The following is a 23,389-nucleotide window of genomic DNA, read 5'->3' on the forward strand; positions in this document are numbered from 1 at the left end:
TAAATTAAGTCATTTCAACCTGACCCCAAGATGCTTCAGCATTAAGCTGGTTTGGTTCTCTGCATGTTCAATGTACAACTCAGGCGACTGAGAGTTTACTGTACTTCTGCTGCATGTGTTGATTATTAGTATTGTACATAGATTTTTTTTGTTGTTGTTTATTTCTGTTTTCAAAATGGACCCGCTTTGTTGTAATGAGACCAAGTTATTCACCATATTAAATTGGTAAAAATTCTTTTTACGTAGATTATTGGTGAATACCAGGTGAGGGAAATTAAGGAAGCACGTACTGCGGTGAGATGTCCAAAATGACTTATGAGCAGGAAGGTACTGTGTTGAGCTCTGGGAGAGGGAAATGACTCGGGGCAAAAGTTGTAGGTATCATTTGGTCTAGTGCACTGCGTGTATTCTTGAATGAGTATTTTCATCACTAGGCATGTAAATTGCTATGCTATAAAGCCTTTTTTTTTAAAGAATGTCAACAGTGAAAACTAGTCCATCCTTCTCAGTATTAAATATTTGCTCCCTTTGAGAGCATCAGTGTTGAATGAGTTTCTGCACACAAAACATAGATAATTCTCTGCAGCCTCTGTAAATATACCCTCTACACCAGCAGCTAGATCAAATCCTGTAAGATAAAATGTAGTTACATCCTGCCACAAGAAGAATAGACTTAAAATGATGACATCCTTGTTGTTCAGCATTAATGGGAATTGTAGGGAAGACAAAAAATGTATCTTTGAATTACTGTCTGTTGGCTTTTTAAAAAACAAGAATATTAGTTTTCCTTATTTTTTTAAAGGAGATTATGAAGTGTGTGAGTATTTATATGCGGGACCTTGAAAGCAACATTGGAATTAGATAATTAATAAACCATAATGGATGAGGTTGGAATAGAAATGTACGTAGAAGTGTGGCTGATCTTAGCTTAGAAGAAAGATAACGCTGGCTGAAAAGGAAAACTAAGTGATAGAGAAGGAGAGGCATAATATTCGGAGCTGTGATGTTCAGTGATCTCTTGGAAGCTCAGTAAATCAGTTTATTGGTAGAGCTGCAGTTCTTAGGGCCAAAACCATGAAGTTCACCTCTGTTAGAAAGAATTGGTAGCTCTTATCTTTTGTAATAGTGTATGCCTCTCTTGAGTAGTGTTCCACTTAAAATGACTGAATTGAAATTATTAGATAAAAATGCAAAGTTTTGAGGGGCTGACTAAGGAATATGTATTGTATTTATTAACGTTTCTACCTGTAGTTCTGGATTGTTCAGTTGTAAAGTCACTCTACCACTCCCAGCGGTAGAGGCAAAAATAATCATAAAGCAGAACTTTATAGAGCTTCTTTCTAAACACCAGTTAGCTCAGGTGCTCTTGAATATGCTCAAGAAGCAAATTACCATAGATATATTGATGAAATAAAAGGCGGTGTTAACATTGTTTGTATCTGCTTAATCTGTAGCAGCCTATTACAAGGAGTCTTTAACTAACTGGTTTTGAAATCCAGTAATTTAAAATGTTGTATTTTGGCAAATCATCAAAATCAATTTCCTGTTACGGGAATAGTTTTTCTTACATTTATCTTCTCTGCAAGAAAACCTGCTCTGTATGAATTCCTTCATGCTTGAATGACATGATTCAGCTACCGCTAAATCATGAACAATTCTATCAGGTTAAAGCTTCATGAGTGGTAAAGTTATCTCCTGAAGCCTGCATGGCTTGCAAAGTGCTTGGTTGCAGTTCAGTAGCCCCTTTTGTGTACCTGGGGAAAAAAAAAATTGAACGCTTGAAAGACAGTCTCATTGTTGAGAGATGTGAATTTTTTTTTTTTCCTCAAATCTTTAGTATAAAAACATTGAATGCCACATTTAAGAAATCTGGAAGTGACAAAGCAGGTAATAAATTTTGGAACATAGATATAACTGATAGATAGCTATAGAAATAATTGACAACAAAAACATGGATGTTTCATTGGGAGCAATAAAATAACTGAGTGGAATTCCTTGTCACAGCAAAAGCACACAGAATCTCTTGGTTCATTTTTAGTGCATCTTCCCAAACATGATTTCTCTGTGGGTTTTTTTTGTCTGTTCCTTGTGGCAAAGATCTTTTTTGTCAGTCTCATTTGTTTTATGGTACTAGAAAGAGAAGTTCTAAACCTAGGACTTAGTTCTAAGCGTAATTTCCCAGCTGTACTCTAATAGAAATTATCTAGTTTGCCCTCAGGAATTGAAATTATTGCAAATTGAGAACTCCTAAAATAGTTGGCTAAGAATTTTTTTCCCTCTCTACCCTTTTTAACAAGTTTCAATGATCATGGTGTTGTCCACAGCCCTGGGCAATAATTAATTCTGTGTCAAGAAGTTCACTACTGTCTTACTTCATAGGTAACATGTCAGATTATTCTCTCAGGCCACTATGTAGTAATGATGGGGTTGTCACTTCGCCATCACTAGGAATATTAACTCCCTGTATCCCTATCTCCTGGAGCAATCTTCAAGACAGATGATCAGTTTTGTTTATGTATCACAAGTGTTTTCAACCTGAAGTGATAAGCTTGTGCATCAACTACACCTTGGTTCTTCTTGCTTTGTTATGAACTACTATGACAAATAGTTGAAACAGTTCTGAGGCAATTTTTTTTAAAAATGTCCTATGTACTTTGTTAATGTAAACAATTGTAGTCCATTGAGTCATTTCAGTGATTTTGGACTCTGCTGTGTGTTTTCCAAGGTCCTAGCTGCAATGCTCTCCTGAAAAGCATGTAGTCATATATTTGCCAGTTGATACAAGCTGGGTGGCTTTCACTAAGTGATCTGTTGCTGATCTTCATCTCTCCATGAGTTAGCGTGGGCTTAGTTCATGAGTGGGTATGTGATAGTCTAGTTTTTACCCCAAAATTCTATTGTATTGACATTTTTAGTAGTCTTTATTTTTACTTTAGTTCATTAAGAACTTGCTGTGAAGACTCAGGAAATCTCAGCTGTTTTATATTAACTGCCTTTCCCACACTTTATGGATTCTTGTAACTTGACTTTCACTCTGTAACATGAACTATTGCAATCATTACTGAAAATATAACTTGCTAATGGGAGCTGCCTTGATTTTCTGCTTTCGTTATTTTACTCATCACTTCACCTAAGCAAGAAGTGCCAGTAGCGTGATCCTGTGGGTTGGGATAAATAAATATGCGTAAGAGCTGATAGCTTCCATTGCTTTAATAACTGCTTTGTATTTCCAAAGTATCACAGTGCATATAATTTGTGCTTTTTCTATTTTAAAAAACCCACCAACACAACCCAACTAACAAAACCCAAGAGCTTGGCAGGGTAAATGTTCTTTTGGAGAAGAAATTTGCATCTTCAAAGTCTTAATAGACTCACAGAACCTTCCTTTTTCTATGTCATGACTTGAAATTTCTTCATTCCAAAATCTCAAAATAAAGAAATACCCTTGCATTGGAAAGAGTAAAATGTTTCATTTCACATTAGAATCCTTATATTCCAATACAAAATGAAATAAAAATTAAGCCATTTCAAAATAATATTTCAGAAAATGTAAAAGTAATAAACTATTGAAATTCTTTTGCCTGCTGTTCCTCTTCTCATGCTGGTTTTTAGTTTGGATCAAAACTTGGAAATGAAACCTGCACTGTGTATACTGACGGAATGTGGTTGGAAGTTTCTGTTGCCAGCTTTTAAAGTATATATGTTCTAACAGCTATATCCTACTATTATTAGTGCAGTATATTTTTTTCCAGTGAACAACTTGATAAAAATGGTACACAACTTAACAGGATTTGTCATTGCTTTCAATGAATTTGTTTGAGCTAAAAAAACTTAAGTTTTACTCTGTAGGGCCAACAGTGGCTTTAGCTCTGATACCTGATAGGTCAGCTTTTTCCTTCTTGTGATGTGGATTGTATACTTCAGTATTGCAGTATACTCAAAACAGACGCCTTCATCATTTGAGGGAGCTGGATTGGGTGGTAAAGTATTCCCTCTAGAAGCTTCATCTTTTGGAGTTCACCTTGTGTAAGACGCTGTCTGGATATGACAACTGGGAAAAGAAGGGACATTGCAAAGTCTTGTCTCTAAATCCTTAAAAAAACAAAAAAATCTCATTTGTTGATAATGCAAGTAAGTGAAACAAAAGGCTGTAATGGGTTTAAATTTGATATGCTATTGTAATGAAGTATTAGCAGCAAGATAAGTTTTAGCAGTATTTCTTTTTATAGTGATTGTTAACGTTAATAACTGAAGTGTAGAGAGTTTGAGACTTGTTGAAAAGTCTAAGCATTATGCGTGTCTATATATATATGTGCACACAGGAAACCTCGACCTGTCTCTCAGCTGGTTGCACAACAGGTTCCTCAGCAATTCGTGCCCCCTACACAATCAAAGAAAGAGAAAAAAGACAAAGTAGAAAAGGAAAAAAGTGAAAAGGAAACAACAAGCAAAAAGAACAGTCATAAGAAAACCAGGTAAAAATTTTAGAAACTTTTGCGCTATTGGTAAAACATAATTTAAAAAAGAAAATAAGAAAATGTTCTGCGATTTTACTGCTTTGTAAGTGCTGTGGCAAACTCTTTCGTCAATAAGGCTAAATAGTTGTGTGTGAAGTTTCATTGGTTTAGGATGCCTATTAAATGTGAAGAAAACGTGCAGTTTGTAATTTTGACCAGAAGATGGAGACGAACTGAATATAGAGAGGAAGACTTGGGTATTTTTGTTAAGGGTTACAGATGTATTTCTCACACCATACAAAACTGTAGATAGGCAAACGGATGATACCAATCTCTGGACAGGAGTCACTAGTTTTTGTGCAAAATAATAGGGGAGAGAGAGAACCACTACCAGACTGCAGAAGAGTGCGGAAGTAACATGGTTATTGCTATCCTTGCAGAACTAGAATGAACTTTGAAGGGCTGAACTAGGCTATAAATTAATGTGACAGGATAAGGCATGTATATTACCTAGTGATAAAAATCTCTATGCTACATCTGGGATGCTGAAGGAAACCTTGGACTCTTATAACCGAGAACATGAAATACTACAGTACAGACAAGTAGTTGTAAAAGCCTTGATTTTGCTGTAAGACCAGGTGGAAGGAAGGTGCAAACTGCAAAACAAAAGTAGCAGGTTTAACCCCTAAATCATCACAGTCTAAGCATAAAGTTATTGTGGAAAGAATGCTGTGCCAAAAAGCTCAGAAGTATACAAGACATGTAGTCTAATCAAACATGGGAGGAACTATTGATTCTCTCTCTCTCTCTCTCTCTCTCTTTTAATGGAAGGACTCTGAAGTAGTGCAGCCAAGGAAGATCCTTTGGGATTAGTTATGCAGAGAAGTAGCAGATGCTTCTCTTCTGCCTGAAATAGGATCACCAGGATCAGAACCAGGGAGAGATTGAGAGTCAAGAGAGAACAGTTGTTAAGAAAGTCATGGTTAGGATTAAGGACACTGAGATGTTCCTTCTTTTTCTTTTTTTTTCTTTTAATACTCAAACTTACTAGCTTACCTCATGCAGCTGAATTACTTCAGTTATGAAGTATTTGAAGTTAACATAGTGAGTTTTAATTAAGCTAATTAAATATTATAAATTGAAATATCGATAGTTGAATTGCAGTAGTACATTAAAAATGCAAAAGTAGGGTAGGGAAAAAGGGGGAACATTTAAAAAATAACTAAAATTAAAATCTTGGACTGAAATACCAGTATTGAGATTTGCATTAAGAATTGCTCTTTGAAGTAACTAGGCTACTTTTTTTTTTTAAATGCTTCAAACAGTTCAATTTTTCACAGAATTGAGTCATTAGGTAGGATAGCAAGTTAAGAATGCTTGATTAGTTTAAGCAGATTTCTTCAGTATCCTTTGGGAAAAGGATATCCTTTTCTCTTTATAAAAAATCTGCATACACACTCAATATGATTAATAAGCTCCAGGCACGGCACTTGTGCAGGTTGATAATGCTGAATTTTTCTCTCCATTCCCATGTTACAGAGCAGCAGATTTTCAGTTTTCTCTTAAATTCTTCAGTCACGCTACTTCAGTCTCAGGGGAACAAGATGTCAAAGCCTGTCTCTATTCTAGTGGAGGAAAGGCATGAGGTGTTTCAGCTGAAGCAACTGGGAACCAATTCTACTTCAAAGTGAGCTGATAGGGTAAAGGTTAGGGCTTTGCTGTTAGCACACCTGCAAACATGTGATGTCATATTAATTTATTTTTTGCAACTTGAGCTAGTTAAAGCTGTGGAGTCAGTTAAATGCATAAAGCTATGCTGTTCATAACCGATTGTATACATTCAGCTTTCTGGTGACAGTTTTTCATGGTAATCAAAGGAAAATAGTAAATTGAAAGTACTTTATGCTTGTCACTAGCAAAAATATGATGGCAGAATATAAGTCAAAGTATTCTTCTCTAGTCTTTATGTTGTGAAAAATCGAACAATTGAAAGATTAGATGAAGAGACTTACCTTATCAACACTGTGTGTAATACTCAGCTCTGCATAATTTAAATCACAGCATATACCAGGAATACCAGAGTTATACTGTGAACACAAAGTCCAGTTCAAATAGTATATTAGCATTCCTAGTGAGGTTTTGAAATGAAGTAATACCTGCTGCAAGTTAACACTATCTCTGCTGTTGAATTCAAAAGACAGACACCAACATCTTCATTATCAAACATCATTCTCTACTTAGAATTGTTGCTTAAGGCTGCTGCAGAGATGGATGCTTCTCTGGATCAAATTTATAACTTTCTGTAGCCACAGTAAAGAAAGACTTAATTTTTAACAGTAAAAACCTTCACATGTGCAACACATCCATATTGCTGCACAGTTAACGTTATTCATAAGGTCAACTTTTAAATAATCCTAGGAGAAGGTAATGTGTTATGTTCAGCTATTTTAATGTAAAACACACCAGGAAACACCCTACGATAAATACTTGTGGTACGTTGTTTTCCTCTGTATTACATGTTGGCACGTAGCAGTCTTGCGTACACATGCATGTTCTCCAGAGCTCCTAAAAAGTCGGAGGAAGACAAGATAATGAGATAGTGTGTGTGCTTTTAATATGATTATTTGCTTTATTTAGGCCAAGATTGAAAAATGTGGATCGAAGTAGCGCTCAGCATTTGGAAGTTACCGTTGGAGATCTGACAGTCATAATTACAGACTTTAAGGAGAAAACTAAGTCACCACCTGCTTCCAGTGCTGCTTCTGCAGATCAACACAGTCAGAGTGGTTCTAGCTCTGACAACACAGAGAGGGGAATGTCCAGGTCATCTTCACCCAGAGGAGAAGCGTCATCACTGAATGGGGAATCTCATTAAAGTTTCTTTCCTCCAGTTTCCTTAGTCTCTTCTCTTCAAAACATGCAAATACATACTTCTGTCACCTGTTACCACATTTTCATGACAGATTATCCATGCACAATTGGTATGTTGACTGGAACATAATTTATGCAGTTTAAAAAAAAAAAGTGCAGTGGTAGAAACAATAATTTAAATGCAATCTACAAATGCTGACAAAGCATTTTCAGACCAACTTTTTAATCTTCATGTGTAAAGGTGCCATGAAAATGTGGTTTGAATGTTCATTATGCAGTGTTATTGGTAAGTCCATTTTCACTTTTAGTTTAGTGAATTCTAACAGAACTCTTGGAGTCTCTACTATTGGCATGTACTGAATTTAAATTTTTATAACATAGTTCAAGCTGCCTAAATATGTATTATTTGAGAATTGTGAAACATAGTTATATGTATGCAAGTCAGAGATCAACTTAATCAACTATTGCTGCAACAGAATTTTCATAATAATGATCTTCTTAAAAACACCTGCTGGTACTTGGTGTGGTTAAATAGGAGAAATGTTATTAAATAAAACATTTGTATGAATTTTTGCCAATGTTTGACACATTTTACTAGATTACTGTTACTGAATTATGTTGATGGTTTTACCAATATTTTTTCACACTTAAAACACTTATTGTAATGTTTACAAGCAAAATAGAAAACATATTTTAAGCATTGATTGGTTAACCTTACAATTCAGGTAAAGTACTACATTGTCACTGAACACTGGTATTCTGTGTTGTGTAACAAATATGGAACCTCAGATGACTTTGCATTTGGCAAAAACTAGCATTTGGAAATAGGAAAATTTGGAAAAGCTTTAAAAATAACAGAAGTGCAGTTCTCATTTCTGCTTAGTGCTGTTTCCAGGTCCCAAATTTATCTAGTGTCATATAGTCATTTATTTCATTACAGGAATATCAGATGTTGCACAAGAATAAGGAAATAATAATACTATTAATTTTTTGTTCCTGAATCAATTTCTTTAATTTTGATTTGGCCTATTAGAGTATATTATGTCATAAATCATATGAAAAAACTCAGTACCCTACTTTATGGCATAAACTGTCAACATTTACGCACTTAGCAATATACTGATACAGAGCAGAACTATTTACAATCCCAACTGGTATTATGTAAAATTACGAATAAAATATTTTTGTGAATACAGATTTTGCATTTTTGTTTACAACCAATAAGTGTTTTGATACACACATACAATCCATGTATAGATTTTAAATTATAGATTCAGGTTCAGTACAAAAGTCCATTTAGCTCCTTTTAGTGAGGTAGTCTACTTACACTCCCATGATTCTTTTCTTTTTCATTCAAAATAAATATATTTTTAAGCCCATGTAAAAGTTGGATGGACCTTCTTGGTAGTGAATCCAGCCCCAAATTACTACCAACGTATGATACGCCTTCTTAACAGCTAAAAAAATGGATTTTTGTAGCCCCTGACAATTGTGATGTTTGGTGGTTTCTTGTAGTAATGTATTTTTCTGTTTTTAATGCAGTACTTCTACGGGCACAATGGTACTGTTCTATTTTGTAAGATGCTAGTTGTGAAATACAGTTAGTTGCATAAAATGAAAGTCTGATGTGATATCTGAGAACATACATACCTCATTCCTTGGTGTTGCTGTTTAAACTTTTTAGACATCAAATGTTAATTATAGGCTATTTCAGATGGATAACTACTGACCTGTTTATTATGTATTCTGCTTTATCTTACTGAATAGGATGTCTGTTCATTGCCATTACCTGGCCAAATCTTAGTATCTGTAAAACAATGCATTTTAAGGTTCTTAAATGTTTTTGGGGCTAGGCTGGTGTTCAGAATAACATGCACTAGTTTTTAAAAGAAAAATACATGCTTCTCAACTTTATTTTTTGATATTTTATTTTTAGGTGGGACTATTTGCAGAATATACTGATGTAATGGATTACAAGAGAGCTGAAACTGTTTAAAGTAAGCAGTTCAGTGATAGCAAATCTCATCGAAAGATGTTTTATGAAATGTGTTTCTAATTTAAAATGTAATGAATGCTAACACATTTCAGAATTCCTTGCAAACAAATAATAATCTATTACCAGTAGTTCACTAAATGGGAAACGTATTTTCATTTAACTTCATGTGAATAAACCACCCAGCACTGCCAAGAAGAGGTCTCTTTGTATCTTCAGAAATAAGCAGCCATTTGGTTTGGAAGGAAGGGAGGATGGAGTGGTTTTACTATTCAGCTGTCTCTAGAGAACAATCTCAAAAATGTGGTACAAGTATGGTTATAATCAAAAAGAATGCAGAAAGGTCTCACTGTTCTTTGTGGAATAAGACATAGAAAAGCAATTTCTACCCACAGATACAACACAAGTCAGCTAGGATCTAAAAACTGAGCTGTGGTGGTTTTAACTGAACTATTATGTTGGCAGTGTTTACATTGCAATGATGCCTGTGTTGGCATTAAACAAAGTTAAGATAGTTTTTGCCTGTTTGTGATTAAAGGGATGTGATGATACTGACAGCAGAGTAGACAAATTCTAAGTAGAATATGGCATTTGACTCTGTTCATAATGTTATAATTTAAATGAACTTCACTTTCATAATTTCTAAATAATTTTGACTTGTAGTAATCCTAAGTCCTTTTTCTAACTGTAAATATATTTAAAAGCATCTTTACTCCATTTATAAAAAGTGAAAATGTAATGTTGTAATGTGTTTTGATTAGCTATTTTTCTCTGTGACTGCTCTCTGCATAAGAACTGTTATTTGTTAAATTCTATATATGCACCCATCTTCAACAGCCATACATCCTGGGTTGTTCATGAAATGGTGACCCAACAAACACAAGTGTGATAGTGTTCCATGTAAATGAGTTCCTTTATGTGCTGATTGATGTCCAGTTTCAGAAAGGAAAAGGGGGGAGAAATGGGGAAAAATGAAGTATAATTAGTTCATTGATGAAGTGTACAATAATTCAGACTCTTATCTTCCTAAATTTGCCACTAATTATAGGTGGTCTAAGGAAAAGAACAAATATTCAGTTGTCAACTATGATCCTTTTTTTCCCCTGAAATTAAGTATGTATATTGGAGATAAACAAAAGTTGTTCTACTGCCATATAAAATCTTGATTCTAACAGAAGTGATAGTAAAAAAAAAAAAAAAAAAAAAATTAAAAAACTTAAAAATTCTTGATATTAAAAGCCTTGAAATTAAGACTATGACTGAAGTTTTAACCTATTACATGCTTCTCTAGATATTTGATGTTTTGTGGCAGATTGTAAAGTCTCAAAATTATTTTTTATTTTATAATTTGTGCACTTTACTTTTTCCAATATTATGGATAGCACATTGTTAGGTAGCCATGTAAGATAGAATACTTTTTATAATTTGTTCGACCAGTTCACTATAGTGTTCAGGCAGGTCTTCTAAACTTGACGCAAGTGTATGGCTCTGCATCTTAAATTCTTTAGTTTTTCTCTCTCCTGTCTCAAAAGCCTGACAGTTTCCCACATTATGCTAATTGATTATATTTTGTTACACAGGATGGATTTGGCATGGAAGTGTCTATTGTGTACTTCTTAATGTGCATCCAGGGTTCTTTAATTGTATCTGCTTGGTTTTTTCTGTCACATGCCTTTATTTGACTCTGCTCCCTGATAGGGAGTTTGGGTATGCTTCCTTTCAAATATCAGAAACTATATGGAAATAGAAATGCAATTTAATTTAATTTCTTCAGAGGCAGCAGCAAGTGCCATACTTGTAGTAAATTTGGCCTGTGCTTACTCAGGAATAAGATAAGTAAGATAAAAAGTTAATGCGGGTTTTGACTATGATAATTTGCAAATGCATACTTCTGTCAATGTTAAGATTTGGGTGTGCTGGAAATACTGTTAGAGCTTTCGAAGGTTCTTCTTACCTGAATTACGCCCCGACTTCTGTGAAAGCAGTCTCAATTCAAAAGAGTGTAACTTCACAAAGTAGCAAAAGCTGTACAGTAAAACCAGTCAAACTGAGGAAGCTCAGTTGGTTTTCTTTTGTACTGTCGAAGTTTTAACGAGGAGGAACTTTGTCCTCTTGTTAAAAGAGACTTAAGAGATTTGTCTAAGACAACAATCAGATATCAAACTTAGTTTGACATCTAAGAAGCGTCCGTGTTTTAATAAGAATTAAATTAAAATCGGAAAAGTACTTCGCAAGTTAATTACAAATCAATGCTTTACAGAAATTATTGTTAACTTCCTGTCTAGATGAATATGAATGGAGTAAATGGTGCAACAGCAATGGATAGTTGCAAACTTGCTAGTAAATGGTGGTATCCAACAGCACGTGACATTTAAGTGACTTTCCTAAGACATTACACAAGAAGATTGTGGTATGTTTATGAACAAGGCCTAGGAGTCCAGGTGTCTCCCCTGCCCCACCTAAACTATACCATTGGATTCAAACAGTGAAAGAAAATGCAGTGAACAAGTAAATTAGTTTCAGATCCTAGAGTCTTAGTAATGCAGGAGCTGTTTACAGCTTCTGTTTAACAGTATAGGTGGAAATCAATTAAAATGAACCACCACTGTGTAATATTTAATCCCTCAGGAGATGTTTTTGATCCTAATCTTGCCCCTTTTATTATGGGAAAGAGATAAAAGTCATCTGAAAGAACTTGCTCTGTTCACTGACATGGGATTTTAAGAGGAGACAGTTTAATGTGCACAGGAAGTTTTAGCTGTACTTTTAAGGAGTTAAACATGGAAGATGAAGGGCAAAAGCATATATTCCATAGCTCAAATGAGTATTACTAAGAATGATCACAAGAGATTGCTGTACCATTTGGGGTTTGTAAAAGACAAAATAGTAACACTATCTAATCATTCCCTGTCCCGTATGTTTAAAAAGAAAACTACCACCAGAAAAAATATTGTTCCAGTAATGATAATTTAAAGAATAGTTCCAAAATGTTAATTATATTGTGGAAAGTATGGCATATCTTGACACAAGTAGGAATACCTGAGCAAGAAGCCCCTCAGGACTACATTTTCAGGATCTATGCCACCTGGAAAAGTGTAATCTTTAATTACGCTGTTGTCTGTATATAAATATTGATCTTAGTCAAAGTGCTTGTAAAGTGAACAAGCTCCCTTAAACTTTAAGATTTTAAGAAATGTGGCTTTAGACCAATGGAGCTTTAACTTACAATGGAGTTATTGAGAAGACAACTGAGGAAAAGAGAGTATTAATCTATTTTTTGATAACCTGCTAAGCATGTGCTCATATTTTTCCTCTTCTGTATGAAGAAGCAAAAGTATACAGAAGAAGGAAATATATGTAAACAGGGCTAACGAAATTTGGTTTTTTTACCCTCTTCCCAAGCTCACTAGATTCTACAAACTACTAATTCTGTTTGGTTCACAGGCAGCCACAGGTACTTTGTCACTAGAAAAGGATGGAGTTGTTCACTTAGCATCTATTAGTTAAGACAAGTGCGTGGTCAGGCTGATTCTACTTTCTGAATACCTACTTTGGGAATACAGAGATCTAATTTGCTATTTATATGCATCTAATATATAGCTACCATCCATGAATAATCTATTTCAAGCTGATCCTTCTTTGCACAGAATAAATCAAAATGCTTCAATGCCAAGCCCAGTTCCTGACGGCACAGATCTCTGAGCAAGAAAATCTGCCATCTGACTGATCATCTCTTACTGTAACAGCCTTCAGCTATGAATTAATCTCAGCGAGGGAAATCTCTTAAGATTACATGTGTTTGTTGAGTATCACTACTCCCACCTCTGAAGGAAACACATTCTGATTACTTCTTCTCTCTTTCCTTTTTTTTTTTAAAGTACATCTATAGTGTAAGTGGATGTAGTGAGTTTGCAATTATTTATTATGCCTGCTTTTGCAAGTAGGGAGTTTGGCTGCTATTCCGAGTTCTTCTACTATATCTTGGCTTCTGTGAGATCAACAAAGGTCATTTATCAGTTTTGTCACTGTTGTCCTTGTTTCTATATAACTGACTTACTGAACAGATTCTTGCTGAGCGAACTTACTTACACCAATCCTTTACCATTCAAGCATTCTGGCTGAGGTAGCTGGCATTCTGGGATGCCAGTTACTGGTCTTCATATCTGCATTTCTGCAAATGGTCTGGTTCTATTGCTGGGAGGCTTCCAAACGTGGAAAAATAAGCAAAATGCTTTCCAACTGATGGAGGCGTAATGTTGCCAAGTAACTTGCAGTACCTGGAGGCTTTTTGAAAGGTGCAAGAAAACCCTTTCAGTGCCAGCTGGAGAAAGAGATCTGAGGAGCATGCACAGATACTGAGCGCTTTCTCAGCTTTCCTACAGAAATTCTGAGTAGCTTCTGTTTCCAAAATGTCAAACACCTTCAAAAACCCTCAGTCTAACAAAAAGACAGAGGATAAGGGGGGGAAAGAACAAAGAAAATGTATTTTCAGAATAATACCTAGAAAAGCCACTATATAATGGCTTCTTTGTGTGGTTAGTATTCCTTTCTCTGTGTACTGTGTTGGAAGTAGGCAGCATCCCACACTTCTTACAGGTGTGTGTTGCTTTATAATTCTTGATACCTGTTGGTTCAGTGACTTTTGACCTAAAGATAGATGTAGTTTTTGTGAATTTCATAGTAAATACCATGAATGTTTCTCTCTTGGGTACAGGTCATCTACTGAAAGGGCAGTAGTTTTGATTAGAGCTAGTCAGGAACAGAATAGATTCCTCTTGTACATTTAGATACTACCCAATTTTAAATGGTCTGATTCCTGGACTACTAGAAAAAGGATAACTTTATGTTGAAAGGGTAATAAGAACCCAGACTAGAACGGATGGTGGCTTCTGAAAAGAGTTTTGTGGCCAGTAGTTCGTATGGCTGTTCTCAGTGATTATTCCATACCTTAGCCCGTTAATCTGGAAGCGTTGGTAGAGCATCCTCACAGACAAATCAAAACTACCAATAGCACTGTCAGATGCTCTTAAAATTTACTAAGTGCCTTATACAGAGCATCACTGAGGCAATGGTTCGATTGAAAGGAAGTTTGATTAAAGATTTACTCCTCTGGATGGAGTCACAGGTTATCAGTTGTAACCAAGGTGATGTTCCTGGTTATAACACACTAGAATCTTATATTTTATTGCTGATACAAGTACCTAATAAAAAACAGTCCAGAAATTTCTGAGGCTTTCAGTTTGTAAAACATACATTCTTTGGAGGAGATTTTTTCTTCTAGTCAGCTGTGATAGTCTACTGGAACATCACAGAAGTGAATAAAACCTCTGAGTATTCCTGGATGCTTTCACACTTCTCAGTTTCTCAATCAATGACAGTATTACCTTTCTTGGGAAGGGGTACATAAGTTGGTTTTATTCATAGGGTTTATGTTTATCCAACATAAGGATTTTTAAGGTTTATGTTTATCCAACATAAGGATTTTTAAGGATTTTATTGTCAGAAAAAGGGCTTGTTACTTTGAAAATAAAACTTTTACCTGCCAGGTGTCTTCCCCAAAATGAGTAAGTGCCTTTTCTGTTCTGACTCTTAGAAGTATTTACTTTGTCGGATTGAATCTGAATGTCCTGGATAAACCAACTATTAAGTACTGAGTGTTACCAATGGCTTGAAATCCTTTCACTGAAAGAGCAAGAGACCGAATGTAAGCCACTTGAATTTTGTTGAGACCTGATGTTACCAGTTTTATAACTGCTATGAGTAGTATACTTCTAAGAACAATGTAACTTTTCAGGAACTTGATATTGATAGGAAATAAATATTTATTAAAAGAAGTATATTAAATAAATATTTATTTACCAATTTAAGAAAGAGAAAATGTTACACCGAGGGGGCAACAGTCTTGCTGTTAGCAGTCCTGACTATTTAATAGAAAGTAAAACTGAGGCCCTGAACTCTGGCTGTAAAAGAATGCATGGTATTTGGTGAGAGATTGGGACTGTGAATCTTGGGTCCACATTCTAATGAAGTAATTCTTCCTACCTAAGTTTTTACCAGTTCTCAAGCAGAAAAGAAAGCATGAACAGATATTAGTAAGAGGCCCTCTGGTTTTATTGGTGCTGCTTCCTATCTCTAGAGGATTTTTTTTTTAAATTTTTTTTTTAAACTTTGCTCAGGACTGGTACAGCTGAAAGTGTATTTTCCCTTCATTCTTAAGCCTAGACTTTGAATGGAGTTTCTCTGAGACACTTTTGTAGTGAAATCGTATTCCCTACAAACATTGAAGACAAAAATAAACATCTCCGTGAACAAAAGATTGTGTGTGGTTGTAATTTTTTAATATATACAATTTTGTTACAAAAATTCTAAAGGTACTCTAAGAAAAACATAACCAGTATATTGGCCTACACTTAAAAGGTCTCTTTGTAGCAGTCAGAAAATACAGTTTGCAGCATGAGATGCTACAAATTTTCTGTCTGATAAACTACGTTCAATTCCAGTTAAGCACTCCTTTAAATAAAGATGACAATACATTGCATTTAGCCAAGTGTATAGTAACCCATTAGGAAGCTGCCTTAAACTGACCTCTTCCTGACCTCAATTCAAAGACATTATTAAACAATTTAAAATTCTGAAAGCTTGGCAGAAAAGCTGAGGGGAAGGGGCTGGAAAGAAAGAAACAGTAGGAATCACAGTGCAAAGATATTTTTTCCAGAACAAATGCACACAATTCATGATAGGGGAACTGTTTTAAAATTAACAACTCTATAGTTATTTCACATTGTTTGGTAAACATACAGTTGATTTCAGATGAGCGTAAATAGATGTGTTTGAAGCCCAGAATAGTGACATATATTGAAATGCCTTCTCCGGGAATAAATTAATACTTCTTGCCTGTGAAGAGTCTGACAGGAAAGTACTTTTGGTGAAAACTGTTGTTGGTGCACTATATTAAATCTTGACTGGCAGTGGTGATGCTTAGGGTGTGTTATGATAAATAAAATGGTAAATAAAATGATTAAATTGTTCAGAACCATTCTCTGAATGTGTTATTTTTACTGGCTAGGAAAAAGTGCAAGAAATATAAGTAGGCAACTTGGGGATAAACAGCAGACTTAGGGAATATGATGTCAAAATGCCAAGAGGCCTCTGCTAATTTACTGGCACAGGTGATTCATTATCCCTTTTGGCAATGGTGGAAGTTGAGATACTCCTGAGAGTACTGCTTCCAAAGCAAGAAACTTGCATGCATGCAAGTTTCCATGCTTGCAAATTAAAGTAACAACTGAGTTAAGAAGCTTGAGAAGAAGGCTTGGTCTAAGGCTTCATCTCATTGTATATACAACTACTCCTTTTGTTACTAAAGCAGGTTATAAAAAAATGGTCTGTGTGGGTTGTCTCAAGTTATCTTCAAGTTACATACAGTTCCAGTGTTCAATTCTCTCTGAATTGTTTGTTGTTTGTGTTGCTTTGCAGCATGAGGCTAAAATCCTACAAGGCGTTCTTGAAAGAAGCTGGTTCCCTTGTAAGGACAGAGCTTCCCAGTTGCATTGCAGGTGACTGAAATGTTAGCCATGAGTACGTAAACTCACCCTCACTCCAAGGAGGCGATGTGTGAGGCTAACACATCCTCAGGTGCAGAATGCTTTTAATGCCGCCTGGTAAGTGTTGGGCATAGATCCCAAAGTGCAGGCAGCAAGTGGTAGCAAACTGCTCACATAACTACCAAGCTTGGTACTAGCAGAAACACTGACTTGTACAAGACTAAATTGGCATCAGATACCAGAATGGGGCTATTGTCACTAATTAAGGGAGTCTAATTTAGTCTACTTACTTGTCTATTTTAGAAGAACAGAAGGAATTCAAAAGAGGAGAGCAAGCTGTAAAGCCTTCTATCATCCTTCTATTAATTTCTTTCCTCTGTTGACTACTTGGTAAGTCTACTGCACAATTATGGGTCTGAAGATCAAAACAAATTTCTTAAATTCCACACAAATGTTTTGGCAGCCATGGGAGATCACAGCATTCCACTATGTGCCTGGTGCCTGGAGATAGCTTAGGACAGTGTCCAATTTTGTTTTACCCTTTCTTGACCTGAAAGAAAATAAAAGAGTAAAATAGAAAGTAACAGATAAAGGACGGGTGAAGGAAGGCTGAGTAATGTATTAGTGTAATCATGAGCCAGCATCACTTGAAGGTATCTTAGATGTTTCAGGCTCTAAGTTCTGTGCAACACAATAGCCCAACTACTCACCGACTCTGCCGCCACTTGGGCAGTGGAATAGTTTGAGAACACAATTCTAATGACAAATGAGATAAATCAGTATAATATCTGCACACTCCAGGGAGTGGCACAGGACTGTGCAAAGTAAGCAGACTGCTCACCAAGACTTACTTCTGTGAACTTCAGACATGACTAAGACTATTGACCAAGTATAAGAATACTTGGTACCTAAGCCTGTTATGTACCTTGGGCATTTGTCTGTTATGTGGCTGTTCTATTCAGTTTTAAAAGGGGCAGTCAGTACAAAAGAAACTATTAATGTCTTACCTCTTCTTCCTGATAATTCAAGTACTAAATGCACTTTTGACTGCTCTAATCTGGTTTTTGAATTAGTAATTATGGAAATAAAGCAACCCCTAGAGAAAAGGATGTGGAGAGATGAACGTTAGGACTTCCTTTCTCTATCCTTGACATGTCTCTACATTGGTTTACAATGTTAAACCCTACTTGAAGAGGACCAGGCAGCAAAAGCAGGGTACAGATAAAATAAAAAGGTAAAATAGCAAGTAGGCTTGCTAGAAATTGACAAAGTAAATCAGCTCTTTACCTGGTCTGACTGACTGCCTGCTTTCCAAAACCTCTCCTTACTGAATGACCATCTGTCATCTTTTCAATTCCAGGCTATGCTCCTGTTTTGAAATAGGGGCAACTGGCTACCTGGCTCCCTGCCTCCAGCGTATCATCTGGCTTGCATTGCTGAATGGCTCTCAGAGTCCCTGACAACTCTCCTAAACATCTTATTTCCTCTTGTAAGGGCAGCTGGCAGTTGTCATCTAATTTTTTTTTTTTCCGTTTTAGCTGTTTGCTAGATGCAGTTTTATTCTCCTAGTCATGCAGGCTTTTTGCACTTGGAAATAATAAATACATAAAATGTATAATTTTTTTACCTCAAATGTGAAAAAAAAACCCAAAAAAGCAGTAGTTTTCAGTCTGTGGTATGAGGATCTCATGAGCTAATGCATTCCTTCTAAGAATCTCCAAAAAAGTGACTAGGATGAGCATACTTATTACAGGTAGCATTAAATTCACTGCATAGAGTCTGCACTGTTACTGTAAAGTGGAAAAGGTAGAAAATACCTTACAGGATTAATTTCAGATTAGTTGATGTCCTTCATCTTAAAAATTGAATTTTAAAGCCATAATGCAAAGTTACTATTGTGTATGATTACTGTTAATAGATATTTATTCTATTACAAGAAAAAAATGTTGTATTGTAGAAAATTAATACCCTGATCTGGGTGTCAGAGGACTCGGAGCACTTGATGCTGTAGCAAACAACAGCAGGACAAGATAAGGACTTTTAAACTTGAGTATAGTTATATAAAGAGTGTAGTATAGTATAAACAAAAAAAAACAAACAAAAAGACAGGCCTGCTTGCCTTTTTTTCTATATTTTGGAACACGGTACATATGTGCATAAGTAGATAAGTTTGCTTTGACTCCGTCTAGGACTACTTTAAACACAAATACCTGTGCCAGGTATGGTCCTTGGAGAATTTTAGATGAGGAAAAGAAACAAAAGGCCAACACTGAGAATCCCCTTTGGACTGATGTTTTGGAGGTCCAGATTTAGAAATCTTTACAGAAGAAAAAAAAAAAAAGGTTTTGACACACAGAAATACAGAAAAAGAGATAAAAAGAAAATTCTCTTTATGCTCCTAGAAAGTATTCTTTCTGCTTTCTTAATGTAGTAAAGCACTAAAAATTGTACAAGTCTACATATATTGATGCATATTTATTTATTTAGGACACGGAAGTTGAACTTTCTTAAGAGGAACAATACAAATATTTTGACTTTCTACTGCTTAATAACTTGTTATTGTTCCCAGAGGATCCATTAAATAAATTTTGAAGTAAATTGTACTATTGATGAAGAAATAATTGATTCAAATTAGAAGAAACTAGGAGTTTTGCAAAGTATCACACCACTTCCCAAACTGCTTACAATGCACCTTATTTAATTTCGTGTACTATTGTCCTCGGGTGGGTATATTGCTGATATCAAGAGTAATTTGCAAAATATTGTAAGCTCCTGCTTATAGTCTAAATAGGTTAAATGCACACTGCAATGCAAAACAATGAAAGCTAAAAAGGGAGGAAATGAGGGAAGGCAATAGTATTTTGCTCATCGATAAAAATTGATTTTGAGAATTTTTATTAATGTTTTTAACATTGGGGGCTGATGTAGGGTAATTTGAAGAGTAGATACAATAAAAGTAGAAGGCAGTTGTAGCAAACTAAATCCTTGTCTTAAAAATGAATTGGAAGGAAAGAAAAATGATGTCTGGCAGCAACAGAAAAGGGACATTGCACCAAGAAGTCTGATGATACCATATGGACAACACATGGTGTTAAAGCAGTTTCCCCTTGCTTACCCAACCTTGCAATCTATCATAGCAAAGTGTTGACACTGCAGGTTGTACGAAAGGGCACATGAACATCAAAGAAGGTGTCTTTGCCTTTGAAAAACCCGTAACTGGTCTGCACACGAGGCAGCATTGACACAAATCTGTCAGCGCAGTCTTATTGCTTTGCCAACTTAACTAATGGTTTAACTTCCTGAAAGAACAAAACCAGAAGGAATGACATGCATCTGCTTAGGACGGGGTTTTTCAATTAGCAGAAAAGTTGGAGTGGAAATTGATTTCTCTCTTTGTTCTTTCTGTTGCATCAGATAATCCCCTTCCATAATTGTAAATAATTCTTTTTTTTTTCAGTTGATCTGATTTATTTCTTGTGCTAATGAGTTGTTAGAATTTTGGTTTCATTTTCTGGCATACAGTAACTGCTCTTATGACCCCTGAACACACTTGCAGAAGTATAAGATGCTGATTCTCTTAAAAAATCAATTGTCCTAACTTCTTATTTAACATCTGTAGTTCACTAAGATCACTGTTTTCTGGATTTTAGCTATTTTCTGGACATAATAAATAGAATTGAATCCTAAAGATACAAAAGTTACCATGGCTGAGTAACTAAATTCAAGAAAAGGACTTCAAGATTTAAAATTGGTAATAAATGGAGAGAACCTTCCATCTAATTGTACCTAATTGTACCTCATCATGTTTTAAGTTTATTAAAGACTAGCAAACATTATACCATAAAATGTTACATATTGTTCATTAATTGTGTATGGTGAGTAATAAAGATACATAATTATTTCTCTTTAAAGAATTTTAAAAGCTGAATTAGCTAGTTGGATACTGTCTGATAGTGTTTTTTCTCAGTGATACAACCTAGGTATGACATTTCAATCACTTTTGCTTATCTTTGTTATTCACAAGGACAAGTTTCTAGTGAGAAGCATTTTATCTTTTATCAGACCAACTGATAGATTAAATGGACAGACTTTGCAGTGTGAAAAAAAAGCTGTGTGTGTGTAAGTTTAGCTGTTTTTTTTTCCCCAGTTGCATCGGCTACCTTAACAAAAGATACTAACTTTCTCTCTGACCTTTCCTCAGTTATATTTTTAGAGAACTGCAGATAGATTCTCACTCATTAATTATTCAGGCATTATTGGACAGCACTGAATGAAGAGAATCCTGTAAATTCCTCTTTGGGAAATGGTATGATTGATAATCCAAAAAAATTCTTTTTCTCCCTGTGTCATCTCTCTTTAGCACTCCTGATTTCTTCTTTTCTCATCTAAGAATATACTTTCTTGTTCTGAAGCATGACAGCATTATTACTGCCCAGCTGCCACATTAATTCTTGGTCCCTCTGTAACACCCTTCAGACCTCATTCTCCTTGACTGGAAGACTCTTCAATACAAAAGGCAAGTGTCACACCTCAGTAGGACTAACTAGTCTTCACTTTATGCTCACTGTCGGTAAATACTCGTATCTCTCCACTCTGACTCTCATATTGCTATGTTACTTATTCCCTGCCATATGGACTTGATAGTATATGTAAGGGGTTGTGAAATGGGACAGTGAGCGAATTCATGAGACAGGTCTGCAGGCAGATATGCAGTGAGAGCAATAAGCCAGGTTTTGAACGCAAACAAATTCAGGAAAGCTGGCAGAACAGCAGATTCATCCGTTGCAGCAGAAAGCACAGAGGAACAGAAAACAGAGGGACAGAAAGCCCAGCTAAGACTTTGAGACTTTGAGTGGCACTTTCAGAGCTGGTTCTTTTTGTGATGCATGGCAGCACGTGGATCTCACTAACATAAATTTCCCTTAATTCATTAAGCAAATTTTTTCTAGAGACTCCTTTTTACAAATCCTCCCCCATTTCATCTATGACTCTCCCATCATCACACTGCCATCATTGGTCCTGAATTCTCATCGTTGCTCCTCATCCTCCCTAGTTCCTTACTTCTCTTGGATTCTACTCCTTCTTTTCTCAGCACTAATTTCCCTGCTTGTATCTCTTAGTAATCATGCTGGTACCTGCACTGCAAACACACAGCTGAGTATCCAGTATTTCTGAGAGCCACCTTTTTTCCTCACTTCTACTTTTGTTTTGAGGAAGAGGTGATGAACAATTTTGGCAGGACAATTTTGTCATTACTTCTCTTCCAGCTACTAGAGTTGCCAGCTGGCATTCTGCTTTCCCCCTTCTTCTAAACACAGCCAAGAGCAGCAGTAAGCGACAGCTCAGGTTTTATGGGCATTCACATATGACATACACCATCAGGCCCCAGAATCTACAATAGAACTGGTTTTTTAAGCTTTATTGTAAATCATGTTGGCATTTTTCTTAAAATGCAGCATCCTGAATTCATGCGATTCAGTGGGGATGTCATCGCTTGTTTTAAAAAAGTCCAGTCCGTAAAGAAAATGTGAGCCAAATGCACCATAAGGACGAAAAAGCAAGCAGAACAATTTAAATGTGTCTTTTTTTTTAAACCAATGTCAGGAGCTGAGGGAGCAGCACTGACTGATGACTTTAAAACACTTACCTTCGCAAAGTGGGTTAGGCTGTTAGGCCTTTGCTCAGCAGACTGGGCCAGAGAGAGGGGATATGATACATATTAGATTCAGCTGAAACTCAACCAACATTCCCCGTCTTGCAGGACACATGCCTATTATTTCCTCTCCTCAGTGTGCTGCTTCTCAGACTACTTCTTGTTCTCCAGAAGCATGACTTACTTGGTGAGCCAAGATAACCCTCTCTTTGCTAGTGACCACAAATGAATCCTTCAGGCCCAGTTCACCAAGCTTCTCCGACCCAGCATCCACTGGGCCCTGCTCCCCAGGCCAGGGTGCTGTGCAGTCAGCTCTGCATGCCAAGGCCGGAGGAGGGAAGAGGACTGGAGTCCAAAACAATTTGCACGCTCAGATTGTGTCTCTACAAGGAGAAAGGATGCCTGTGTAACCCCAGCTGCCTAACGAATGTGAGGGAATGTCGTTGTGAAGAGGCAGTTGTGAAGCTTTTACATAGGAAAGTCAGAGATACCACAACAGAAACCTTGAGTGTGGGAAAAAAAGTGACGTTTTCAGGCGACTTTAGCCTCACTTTTGCCCATAACAAAGACGCGAGCCTGCGGACTTCTAGTTTGTCAGGACCGGTCACTGCATCTGCCTTGGACATTTCTTCTCTCGACTTCTTCCCAGGGACGCGTTTTCCGCAGGTCTGAGCGAGCGGCAAACCGGGCTGACCACAGGGGCCCGGTGGAGGCAGGCAGCGTCTCCCGGGCCCTCCCCAAGGGACCGGGCCCAGCCGGCACCCCTGAGGGAAGCAGAGCAGCGGAGCTGCCCGCCCCCGGGCTCTCTGCAGCGGTGAAAGGGGACTTTCAGCTTTTTTCACATTTGGGGCAATTAAACGGGGATTTGTAG

General features: G+C 36.4%; 1 protein-coding gene across 1 annotated transcript; it reads left to right on the forward strand.

The window, feature by feature from the left end:
• Window positions 1-299: 299 nt before the first annotated feature.
• On the forward strand, window positions 300-9,146 carry YAF2 (YY1 associated factor 2). The gene is made up of 3 exons (XM_009577200.1): window positions 300-327; window positions 4,289-4,475; window positions 7,095-9,146. The coding sequence occupies exons 1-3, from the start codon at window positions 300-302 to the stop codon at window positions 7,330-7,332; spliced, it is 453 nt and encodes a 150-aa protein (XP_009575495.1). The 3' UTR covers window positions 7,333-9,146.
• Window positions 9,147-23,389: the final 14,243 nt, after the last annotated feature.

The sequence above is a fragment of the Fulmarus glacialis genome, unplaced genomic scaffold, assembly GCF_000690835.1.
Source record: "Fulmarus glacialis isolate BGI_N327 unplaced genomic scaffold, ASM69083v1 scaffold35664, whole genome shotgun sequence".
Lineage (NCBI taxonomy): Eukaryota > Metazoa > Chordata > Aves > Procellariiformes > Procellariidae > Fulmarus > Fulmarus glacialis.